This window comes from Ascaphus truei, chromosome 19 (genome assembly GCF_040206685.1).
Source record: "Ascaphus truei isolate aAscTru1 chromosome 19, aAscTru1.hap1, whole genome shotgun sequence".
Classification (NCBI taxonomy): domain Eukaryota; kingdom Metazoa; phylum Chordata; class Amphibia; order Anura; family Ascaphidae; genus Ascaphus; species Ascaphus truei.
In genome coordinates this window covers 13,009,602-13,022,183 of record NC_134501.1, presented here as the reverse complement: position 1 = coordinate 13,022,183, position 12,582 = coordinate 13,009,602, and the positions used below count along the sequence as shown (strand labels likewise).

Sequence of the window (12,582 nt, the reverse complement as noted above, 5' to 3'; positions counted from 1 at the left end):
CGGGGACCACGTAATGCAAGGGAAGAGCAGGTCCCGGGGACCACGTAATGCATGGGAAGAGCAGGTCCCGGGACCATGTAATGCACGGGAAGAGCAGGTCCCGGGGACCACGTAATGCACGGGAAGAGCAGGTCCCGGGGACCACGTAATGCACGGGAAGAGCAGGTCCCGGGGACCACGTAATGCACGGGAAGAGCAGGTCCCGGGGACCACGTAATGCACGGGAAGAGCAGGTCCCGGGGACCACGTAATGCACGGGAAGAGCAGGTCCCGGGGACCACGTAATGCACGGGAAGAGCAGGTCCCGGGGACCACGTAATGCACGGGAAGAGCAGGTCCCGGGGACCATGTAATGCAGGGGAAGAGCAGGTCCCGGGGACCACGTAATGCACGGGAAGAGCAGGTCCCGGGGACCACGTAATGCATGGGAAGAGCAGGTCCCGGGGACCACGTAATGCACGGGAAGAGCAGGTCCCGGGGACCACGTAATGCATGGGAAGAGCAGGTCCCGGGGACCATGTAATGCACGGGAAGAGCAGGTCCCGGGGACCACGTAATGCACGGGAAGAGCAGGTCCCGGGGACCACGTAATGCACGGGAAGAGCAGGTCCCGGGGACCACGTAATGCACGGGAAGAGCAGGTCCCGGGGACCACGTAATGCATGGGAAGAGCAGGTCCCTGGGACCATGTAATGCACGGGAAGAGCAGGTCCCGGGGACCACGTAATGCACGGGAAGAGCAGGTCCCGGGGACCGCGTAATGCACGGGAAGAGCAGGTCCCGGGGACCACGTAATGCACGGGAAGAGCAGGTCCCGGGGACCACGTAATGCACGGGAAGAGCAGGTCCCGGGGACCACGTAATGCACGGGAAGAGCAGGTCCCGGGGACCACGTAATGCATGGGAAGAGCAGGTCCCGGGGACCACGTAATGTACGGGAAGAGCAGGTCCCGGGGACCACGTAATGCAAGGGAAGAGCAGGTCCCGGGGCCCACGTAATGCACGGGAAGAGCAGGTCCCGGGGACCACGTAATGCACGGGAAGAGCAGGTCCCGGGGACCACGTAATGCAAGGGAAGAGCAGGTCCCGGGGACCACGTAATGCACGGGAAGAGCAGGCCCCGGGGACCACGTAATGCACGGGAAGAGCAGGTCCCAAGCAGCAGGTCAAAACTAAAAGTTTGAAATAACTTAGCAGATGTGATTGGGCTTCCTTAGAAAAATGTAAATCAACCGAAAGCAACTATTTTACTTAGTGTAATAATAATTATACATTTAGTTATATAGTATTTTTCTCCCAATGGGACTCAAAGCGCTTCAGTTACAAAGAGGAAGAAAAAAAACCATTTACGGGTATGAGACCAAACACAAGGAAAGATACAATACAGGATGGGACGGTGCTGGAGCTATTACATGGTGCACAGGTTGAGGGTCATTAATTAAATGCCTGGGTAAGCAGGTAGGTCTGGAGCCTGTTATTATAGATTCCCAGAGAGGGGCCTCTCGGACTGTACGAAGCAGACTGTTCCAGAGAGTGGGAGCAGTGTGGCTAAAAGATCGGGCTCCAAAGGAAGAAAAGCGGATTCTGGGAACTGTTAGGAGTCCTACATCTGCAGATCGGAGTGAGCGAGGGAGTGTAGGGAACTAGAAGCTCTCTCAGATAGGTGGGACCCCGAGCATGTCGGGCTTTGAATGTCAGCAAACAAATCTAGAAAAAAAATCGCCATTTTACAAGTATGTACAAGTATGAATAATATCGTCCCAGCAGAGTTAGCAACACGCTAACACATGGGGAACATCTGGTAATAACCCTCAGCAGCCATTTTTTTCTATCCCAAGCTTACAGTGGTCAATAACAGGTCCCTTTGGTGGCAAAGGGGTTAAAAAGTAGACCCTTTTGAGAATGAATATCACTCAGGGATTTAGGAATGTCTGTTATACCAGAAGGTGACAGTGGGGACAGGCGAAACAGATGTGAAAACAGACAGTTATCAGCAAGACCCCGCTCAGCGACAAGCAGCCGCCTTATATCTGACCCTGATTTGCAATGACAGCAGATGGAACATGCTAAGTGATGAGTGACAGGTAGCAGGAGAGCTGTCACTCACCCATGTCCCACACAGCCCTCTGTTATCATCTGTGTGATCCCGAGGGAGATCTGGGCTTGTAGTTATGCAGTAGGATAAGTAATAAGAGTGTAAGCTCTTTGGTTTAAATACACACATACATATATGTCAAGTAGAGACAGGCCGTTCTCTCACAGCATTAAAAGGGTACGTAGTCCTAAACACTTATCATGGTAACTGCACTGAGACCTGGGGAGAGCAAGGATGGCCAACTCCAGTCCTCAAGGCCCTCCAACAGGTCAGGTTTTCAGGATATCCCTGCGTCAGCACAGGTGGCTCAGTCTGATTCAGCCACGTGTGCTGAAGCAGGGATATCCTGAAAACCTGACCTGTTGGTGGCCTTTGTGGACTGGAGTTGGCTACCCCTGATATATAGACACACACACACACACACACACACACACACACACACACACACTGTACCTGCATTATATGAAAGGCTTTAAACAGAGCAGGAACGGGAGAACAGCGCCGGGCGTCCACCAGCAGCGTCAGCCCCAGAGCTCGGCATTCTCGCCTACGGGGACAGGAAGATATGACGAGGTCGTTACGATAACACATAAACCAGTCCCAGAAACCAGTAAGAGAGGGATGTCCCACGCCACGCACGCCCTCCTGCCACTGAGCGGGTTACAGCGAACGCATGAACCAATATAAATTGCCAGCCAGTGGCCGCAGAGGGGTAAATGCCGGATCTCGGCTGGGGGAGCAGCCATGTTTAAAATGTCCAATCTGTTGATGGGCTTCCCGTGCACACCTTGGGATGCTGTAATAGTACAGGAACAGACGCCCCAGCTCCGCGGCGTTACATTGCGGGTTTAGCCAGGCCGTGTTCCTAGTGTTTATTATCAGCACCGCGCGTCCGTTTCTGTCTCGTGTTCCTAGATGGGAAGAAGGATGAGCAAGAGTTATATATATATATATATATGGAGGGCAGCCGGAAGAATATCAGCGCCTTCAATGTCCTGCTTTAGGCCGAGCTTATAGTGTCGGAGTTGCTGCGCGCGCACGTCAAGCACACTTCAGTAATTGGCTATAGCAGTCAGCCAAGCGCCTGCGCACGCAGAGGCGAGCTGACGCGGCAGCGTTTTGAAGACATTTTGTCTTCTCGGGCGGCTGTCGCATGACGTCAGCGCCACGTGAGCTGGTTCAGCCCCAAACGCCCGCAGCCGCGTTCACGGATCGGCGGGGCTGCAGGAGTGCGCTCGGTCGCGTGCGGCCGCGGAAGTAGTATAAGCTCTGTCTTTGCCGGCTTAGCGCAAGCCCTCCAAACCAGCAGTGGCCAGCTCCAGTCCTCAAGGGCCACCAACAGGTCAGGTTTTCAGGATATCCCTGCTTCAGCACAGGTGGCTCAATCAGTGGCTCAGTAATGATCCCTGCTCCAAAGCATGAACCATGGAAATGTTAATAAACATTATTTTAAAATACACATACTTGTCTGATATTTGTAAAACATTCAGCTCAATGTAACCTGTTAAGCACGGCCCTGTCCTGTTTTGTCCCAGGAGGGACGGTCCCATTGAAGTCTCATTTTAATCACGATGTTTTAATAAAAATAAACTTTACGTGCGACTGTTGCTTTAAGAAGTTGAACGAGGCGCACGTCATGTGACCAGGCTTATTATTACAAGAGCAATTAACAAATGATATCAAATACAAATATATAAGTGACCCTCATATTATCTTTCGCAGCTGGGATTAGAACATGTCACATGCAAGTCACAGATATGGTTGTGTGGTTAGGCTGCGCTTATAGTGTGCACTTCCGTGCACGATCGCGGGACGTCATTCGCGTGCGAAAACCTGCACTCTATGCAGGCGACCGGCGGGATGCAACAGGGGCGTGGTGGAGGCGTGGCCCGTGACATCATGCGAGCGGTTTGCCATTATTGGCTGAACAACGTCACGTGCCGCTGACGTCACGCAGCGGCCGCGTAGAGAAACATAATCAATTTGTCCCTCCTGGGTCCTGCCGCTCAGTCGTGCCTCCGCCTGGTCGCGGGCACTATGCGCAGCACGATGCACGGCATGGTATGTGTATCGTAGTCGCAAGTATAAGCGTGGCCTTAGCCAGGCGGCCGAGCTGCAGGGCCCATCTCTCCAGCCAGCGGCGGCTGGAACTCACCAGGTAAACACGCGACTCCGCTCATCAGGATTTCCAAGTTCACCTCCTTTGCGAGAGTCAGTGGGGTCTGGATGTGATTTCTCCTGGAGGCCACCGGTGGGGAACTCAGACCCTGCTGCCATAATAGCCACGGATCTCGGTTTATCCTTTCTTCTGCGGCCCTTTCGGTCTCTGTAACGTTTCCTGCGAAATGAACAACGTGAAGGGGACATTAGACACGAATAGATACTCGTAGTAACTACAGCCATGTTTAACATCCTTCGTTCTGGAGGTGGTGGTGGTGAGAAGTATGATGAATGTACTGGGTAACTATGGGTGTATTTGTAGAGAATGAACATCAATGAGTGTCTGGTCTTACTTTTAATAAGCACAATTGAATCGTAACTTGCACATATTATTTTGGTGGTTTGATTAAAAGATCTTTTATTAAAACATGGCTCAAGAATGTATAAAAACAACCACTGTTTCTAGGGTCCACGCCCTCTTCGTCAACTATTATTACAGAAAAAAGGATTTCAAGGGGTTCAATGCACAGGGTAATCTCTTCCCATTGTAATCTAAATAAAACATTCATCACTGTTGTATCATATCACCAAAATGAACTCATGAAATAAAGGCTTTGTTTTAACGAGCCTCTCCGACTCAATACTAAGGCCTACCAAATCTGCCCTTGCAATCACAGGATGGCATGGTGACACAGACCCAAAGAATCCATGCTCCACTAAATGTAACAGTCGCCTATCCTGTTCACCGCAGGGTGACTCGTTACAAGCAGGCAGGAAGAACAGAACGCATGTGTGGCATATAGCTCTTCCCATCAACCGACATATTGCTCATCTAGCCTGCCCCTCCCAAGAATGTGTGACACATTAATACACATATTCTGTAGTCCAGTTTGCCCCTCCAACAGCATTCTGGCCGGCCAGACACATACACATACACACACACCTCTTCATGTACAGAGCCATGTTCCACTGGCAGTGACTAACGGGGCAAAGGATTATTGGGGTGATAACATTTTCACACCCCTTGAGGCATGGAGAGTAAACATGGTGCAGAGGGATAGACGGATTAGAGGAGTGCCGCCACAGTGTTACAATGGATGAAGAAGTAAAGAGTGGCACGCTGTGCTCATTTGCATGTCATTACCCAGACTCCCTGGCTGCGGTGGAAGCACCGTTTGTATGCATATCTTTATTTATATAGCGCCTTCCACAGCGCATCACAGCAGCAATACACGACATAATAATAAAACACATCATGGGAATAAGAGCTTCAGACATAAAAATAACATTAGGAAAAGGGAGTCCCTGCCCCGAAGAGCTTACAATCTAAGTGGAAAGTAGGAGGAACGTACAGAAACACTAGGAGAGTGTTCTGGGGAAGTGCGTCTACAAGAGGTCACGGTGAAAGTATGAGATGTATAGTATCAGCCACGGAGATGTGTCTTAGGCTGCGGCCAGGGTGGCGCTGAGTGGGCGCTCACGCTGACCGTGATGTAACACATTGCAGCAATTTGTGTGGCCAGCATGAGCTTGCACCTGCGCACATGTGCCGCTCGCTGGCGCGTCACGTGCGCGGTTCGCCCAATGAGGGCAAACCAGCTCCATGACGTCATGGCCGCGCGCCCCCCCAACACGGCCACAAATCTCCCGGCCGAGCAAGGAGCGTTACGTCAACGCACATGAGCGTCAGCGAGCTCGCTCCCTGCCTGCCCGCAGCCTTAAAAGGTGGAGGGCGAGAGGGTGTTAAGGGCATTCCAGAGGCATGGGGAGTGAGTAAGAAAGGTTTTAGGCGGGAGAGGGCTTTAGATACAAAAAGGGGGTAGACAGAAGATATCCTTGAGAAGAACGCAATAGTCGCAACTGTGTACAGCAAGAAATTAGGGCTGAGCTATGAGGAGGGGCACAAGAGTCTATAGCCTTAAAGAGAGGAGAATTTTGTAAGTAATACGGGATTTAATAGGAAACCAGGAGAGGGATTTCAGCACGAGAGACGCAGAGACAAATTTAGGAGAGAGTAAAGTGATTCTAGCAGCAGTGTTTAGGATAGATTGTAGGGGAGACAGGAAGGCCGGACAGTAGAAGGTTACAGTAGTTGAGACGGGAGAGAATGAGGGCCTACGTTAGAGGTTTAGCAGTAGAGCGACAGAGGGAAGGGCGTATCTTTGCAATGTTACGGGGAGAAAAAGACAGGTTTTAGCTACATTGTGAGGAAGGAGCCAAACGTGACCCCTAGGCAGCGTGCTTGTGACAGGATAGTACTGCCAACAGTAATGTGGAAGGGTGTGGTAGGGCCAGACTTGGGACGAAGTTTGGGGAGCTCCGCTTTGACATTTTAAGTTTGAGTTGGCGCATGCCATTCAGGGTAATGTAGCAGAGACATTCAGTGACTGTGGTCTGTATAGCAGGTCTAAGGTCAGAGGTTGAAAAGCAAATGTGTGTCATCAGCATAGAGGTGATATTTGAACCCAGGAGATGTGATAAGGTCACCTTGAGAGAGTGAGTACAGAGAAAAGGTCCCAGGACAGCCCCCTGGGGTATGTCCACAGAGAGATTGACAGAGGTGGAGGAGGTGTTAGCAAACGAGACACAGCGTACGATGGGAGAGGTAAGAGGAGATCCAGGATAGAGCTCTGTTACGCATACCAAAAGTATGGAGAGTATGAAAGAGTAGAGGGTTGTCCACAGTATCAAAGGCTGCAGAGAGGTCAAGCAATATGACCAAAGTGTAATGACCGTTGTCTTTAACATCATGGAGGTCATTTGTTATTTTAGTGAGGGCTGTTTCAGTTGAGTGAGCAGCACAGCAGCAGATTGAAGAGGATCTAGGAGAGAATAAGAGGTGAGATAATGGAGCGAGAAAATACAATGCGTTCAAGGAGTTTAGAGGCACAAGGCATGTGGGAGACAGCGCGATAATTAGAGACAGGGAGGGTTGATCAAGCTTGCCGTTTTTGAGTAAGGGTGTAACTGTTGCATATTTGAAGGAAGAAGGAAAGGTACCACAGTAGAGGGCGGAGTTGTAGATATGTGTGAGTGTAGGAGCCAGAGGTTTGAGGAGATGGGGAGGGAATGGGGTCAAGAGGGCATGTGGTAGAAGGAGAAGAAGAGATCAGCAACGATACATCCTCCTCTGTTACAGAGGAAAAGAAGTTGAGGAAGGCAGGAGGAGAGTTAGGCTGCGCTTATAGTGCCGGCAACGCAACGTTGCGTCAAAACAAATGCATTGCCTACGTCGCGCGCGCTTATATTAAGCGTTGCACGACGGACGGCTTGGTCGCGATCGCCGGAAGCCATCTCAATTTGATTTTTCCAGCGACCGTAGCCTGACGTCGCCGGCACTATAATCGTAGCCTTAGGCTGCGCTTATAGTGCCGGCGACCGATGATGTCACCCGTCGCCATTGCTACAAGGCCAGTGACGTCATAAAGGGGGAAGGCAGAGGGACGGAGAAGCTCTCTGATTGGCCACAAGGAGAGACCGTCGCCGGAAAAAATCAAAGAACAGTGACTACCAGATTTTTGGTCACGCCGTCACGTGCACTATAAGTGCCGACGACGGCAACAATGCATTCGTTTTGATGCGGCGCTATAAGCGCAGCCTTAGTTTGCTAAGCGATGATGGGAAAAGACAGGGTTGCAGACATGTCTGAGACGTGCAAATGCATCACAAGTGGGATTTGTTTTCGTTCATGTTACAAGAAATGAATTTACAGTGGGGAGCGGTAATTTACCTCTAACACAGTGTAATCCATCATGCATAGAGATAGATAATAATGCACTGGTTAATATATACTGTACATACATAACACACACACACACACACACACACACACACACACACACACACACACACACACACACACACACACACACACACACACACACACACACACACACACACACACACGAGGGTTAAGCCCATCTGTTTTTACATTTCCACGCTGTTTAGCACCAAATGACTTTTCCCCATTGATCTGGGGCAGGGCAGCATCACACACAGCTGGATGTACATTTAACAAACAATAAAAATGTGCTCTCTTTTCCTCCCAGGGCTGCAAAGTAATCTCAATGAATTTTCCATTCCATTTATTTAACATTATGGTCAGCGCCAATCCAAAAATCATAAATACACATACAAGTCTCAGGGCTGAAAGCAAATCTGTTAATGTGGAATTTTCATCAAGATCTCAAAAAAATCCCAACAAAATTTTTTTTTTTAAATTTAATCTCTGTTTGTTCTGAAACGGTTCCCATGTGTCTCAATAATAATAATAAATAGAATAGTGTAACTTTATGTATTTATATAGAACCAGTGTATGGATCTCGGGAGATAATGCACACACTCCTACAAGTCTCCCGCATCGGCAGCTGTCGCTGGATCTCCTGTGAGCGGTCCCAGCCTTTTCTGTTCTGTACACACACACAATGCAGCTTCACTGCCCATTTTTACAAAACAGACAAATGCAGCAGCTGTTGTGTAAAATGCACAATGCTGTGTTTTTCGTTTAACTCATCTTTAACCCGGGCTGTGTGATAAAGCTGTTTAATACGGCAGGCAAAAGCTTATAGGGTTCCATGTTAAAATGGATAGATTGTAAGCTCTTCTGGACAGGGACACCTTATCCTAATGTTACTTTTATGTCTGAAGTGCTTATTCCCATTATGTGGTATATTATTGTCACGTGTATTACTGCTCTGAAGCGCCATATAAAGATATACATACATACAAGTAAAGTGTGACAGTGTGCTCATTTGCAAGTCATTACCCAGAATCCCTCACTGCAGTGGAAGCACACTTTGCTAGGCGACAATGGGGACAGACCAGGTTGCAGACCTGTCTGAGACATGCAAATGCACCACAAGTGGTATTTGTATTGACTGTACACTGTTTAATTCTTAGAACCAAATAGGAAAAGCAGACAATACCAAGGAGTCCCCCTTCCTTGTGCCTTTTAGGTATTGTAGTCATTTGGAAAGCAAGAAAATGTATTCACCAGCATACTGCTTTGGTGCAGCCTACGATAACGTTTAATAAGCCGTAATAATGCATACGGAGCTCTCAAATCTCATCTGTCTTCTGTAAGAAGAGGCCTGTGAGGTTGCTTTGTAAACATCATTACATCCATGAAGACCTCTCCTGGTCCATATAAGGGTCAGGTCCTTTTCCGTACACGTGAACTGATCATGGTGGGTAATACGGTAAAGCAAAGAATCTGAACACAGGAGAAGGGAATTGTCTATGTTTGCTACGCCCCAATGATTAGCGAAGGGGGCTCGTGAAAGTCCACAGCATGTGTGGGAGACAATAAAAACAAGGTACGGCATAACAGTCAACAGTGTATTGTAGGTGGACAGGGAATAATAGTCTACAATGTATGCCAGACCTCGCTAGTACTTAACGGTTGTGAATATATATATATATATATATATATATATATATAATCACTCACAACATAGAATAATCAATACTGTAGTCTTATCTGGGTGCTTGCCTTCCCGAGCGATAATACAAAAAAAGGACAGCCACTACAAGCTCAAAAAGGTGAATTTTAATAGCTCAACATTTCGGTTCTATCTATATATCTATCTTATATCAGTTTGATATAAGCCGAAACATTGACCTTGTGTAATAAACGTATTCAATGTTTCCACAAGATCTGGAGTGCCTGATATTACTTTCTTTTATGCCTAATGCCCCAGCAGCTAACGCACCCCGGCAGAAAAACGTTTTGATAGTGGAGTGCCACTAGGATCAATGAAATATATATATAATATTAATGCTAATAATGAACACATTGATAATGTATCATCTTGACAATTCGCTCAACTAGAACGATTTATATTCTTTGAAAAAATAAATAAAAATAAACGGGTTTGTTTACTCCTAAGAAGTGATCTGCTGCACTATTTGTTATGGAGTTACCTGTTGGAGGGACATCCTGAGCAGGTTGTCCTTCAGTGTTTGGTTCATTGCTAGTATCATAAAGGTCCTTGTCTTCTTCTGTTTCCTCGTGAACAGTCTCTAAAGGCAGCAGAACTATGTCTGACCCAGAAACTCCACAGCTGGGCTGATCTAAGAACTCCGGTCTGCTGCCATCTTTACTATAAGAAGTCTCTACGTCCAAGGACCTGCTTTGGTCCCTCTCGTTCTGTGCCTCAATCCCTGCATATTGATCACTCAAAACCTCCATCTCCTCTGAGTCTCCATTAACCATTTCCACGTTACCTCCTTCCACCTGCTCCCTACAAACACTTCTAGCTGTGTCATGGGGTTCTCGTTCCGCCTGTGTAACAGCAGACGCACTTTGGTCACCAATATCCACAACCAGAGGCTCGCCTGCAACCGGCGAGGAATTATTGCCTGGTTTACTATCTCCTGGATCTTCGAGCTCCCCTCCCCCTGCTTTGGCTTCTTCTGAACCGCATGTACTTTCCGATTCCTTTACCTCCGAGTTTTCCGGCTCGCAATTCTCATTCCCTGCTCTTAACGAATGCACAATATGGTCGCCTTCCTCATTTTTAGCCTGATGGGCCAAACTTTCAGAAAGCGCTTGGTGGGATGTTTCCAAGGCCTCAGCTAGCGGACTCCCTTGTGTCCTGGAATGCTCTCTGACAGGTGACTGCGAACCATCCGTCAACCCCCTGGCATCCTCCGTGTACTCTCTAAAGTGGCTGCTGCTTTGCTGTTGGAACGATAATGATGTGCTAAAATTATCTCCCTCTGAACTTGTCTGTTCACAGCTTTGTGTGCCGTTATCAGCTTCTCCAATATCACTGTCCTGCTTTATTTGCACAGATATCTCAGACGTGTCCTCATCCCTCCAACGTTTGTTTTCCAGATTATGGGTTTGGTTGTAACTGTCCATTGCACAACTGGAACAGAACAAAGATCTTTGCTCGGTGCACTCAGCTGATGTAGACTCTACACTCCCTGATTCAACCTTCACGCAACTTCCCAGGCAAAACGGCAAGTTAGATTCCATCGTCCTTGTTGGGAAATCGGCATTACTCTGCATCATGCTTGTTCCCATAAAGGTAACCCTTTTAGAAGGCTGCAGGGGACAGTGTGTGGGAATTCGAGCTGAGCAAACCAAACTCTCTGTGCAGATTCTGCTGTCTCGAACCATAACAAAACTCTGCTTAATTTGTGTCCGCTGGGCTATAGTTTTTTTGTGGCTTTTGTAGTTTAAGGCTATAGACTGAGTCAAGGACCCCATCTGTGGTCCAAATCGTGGCACTGAGATATCTGCCAATTCCACATATTCGCCTTCAATCTCACTGTAAGAGTCCTCTGTTGTCACGTTTAAAATGGTGTCCAATGTGACATGGGCATCACTGCCCGTTGGGGCTATGTCCCCATCAACCCGCTTATCTTCAACCATCAAATCCCCCATGTGGAGCTGAGTCAGCCCCTCGCTGCCTCCCAGAGATGATACTTCGGATGTCTTATCAGTGGCTGTTGTCTGCTCGAGCGTCCTTGGCTTCCCAACAAATTCTGGATTCACCACTCGTTCCCAAGTCACCCTGTAGATCTGGTCATCAGATGTCAGCAGGCAGTTCTCCAGAGAGGTCCCCATGCGCTCCGAGTTGATGAATTCCAACCATTCCCGGGTAAAGATAGAGGTGTAGGACACTTCGGGGACCACCAGCTCCTCCACGTTATGCTGGTCTTGGGCCAGACATTTTAGCACTATCCTTGGAGTCTTCCTCAGATAAGGCACCACCTGAAGGTAAAAGTCTCCCGGCCGGAGGAGTCTCCAGTCTATGGAAGCCAGTTGCAGGACAATCTTCTCATGAATGCACAGAGGCCAGCCTGCATGTCGGAACAGCTGCCCGCAGTACTGCAACTGTTAGAGAGAGGGCAACAGTGAGGTTTGATGTGCAAATAAGGACATGCCACATGGCCTACAAGGCTTACAATCAAAATACTAAATTGTTGCTTTGTTACTACATAGAGGAATAAAAACATGATGTTCCAACAATAATAATAGTATATTTATTATTCCATGGTGGAACAAGCTCAGCTCTCAAAGGCCATCTACAGATCAGGATCTTAATGCAAGACAAACCAAAGATTTAGTGATAATGAAAGCTACGTTATTAATTAGTTAATTATGTGCTAATCAAGACATCCTGTGGTTCAAAGTTGTAGCAGATATACTGGTCCTGTAGAAATGTAGGTTTGTTGTAGCTTGTGATACCTTTTAGGGTCCATCATTACAGTTCTTCATAGATTAAATGATAGTGTATAGAGCTTTCAAAACCTCATACCTGTACGTTTGAAGAATAAATCTATGAGCTTTGCACAGCTCTGTACACGAGTATTTA

General features: G+C 48.1%; 1 protein-coding gene across 2 annotated transcripts in view; it reads right to left on the bottom strand.

Moving 5' to 3' along the window:
- The window catches only part of LOC142469902 (puratrophin-1-like), a 106,439-nt gene that overhangs the window by 60,063 nt on the left and 33,794 nt on the right, over window positions 1–12,582 (bottom strand). For both annotated transcript variants that reach the window (XM_075576647.1, XM_075576648.1), the window contains exons 3-6: window positions 10,178–12,101; window positions 4,251–4,433; window positions 2,883–3,006; window positions 2,549–2,642 (exon numbers count right to left, since the gene is read on the bottom strand). In XM_075576647.1, the coding sequence (XP_075432762.1) occupies window positions 2,549–2,642; window positions 2,883–3,006; window positions 4,251–4,433; window positions 10,178–12,101 (2,325 nt within the window). The remainder of the gene's footprint in view (window positions 1–2,548; window positions 2,643–2,882; window positions 3,007–4,250; window positions 4,434–10,177; window positions 12,102–12,582) is intronic.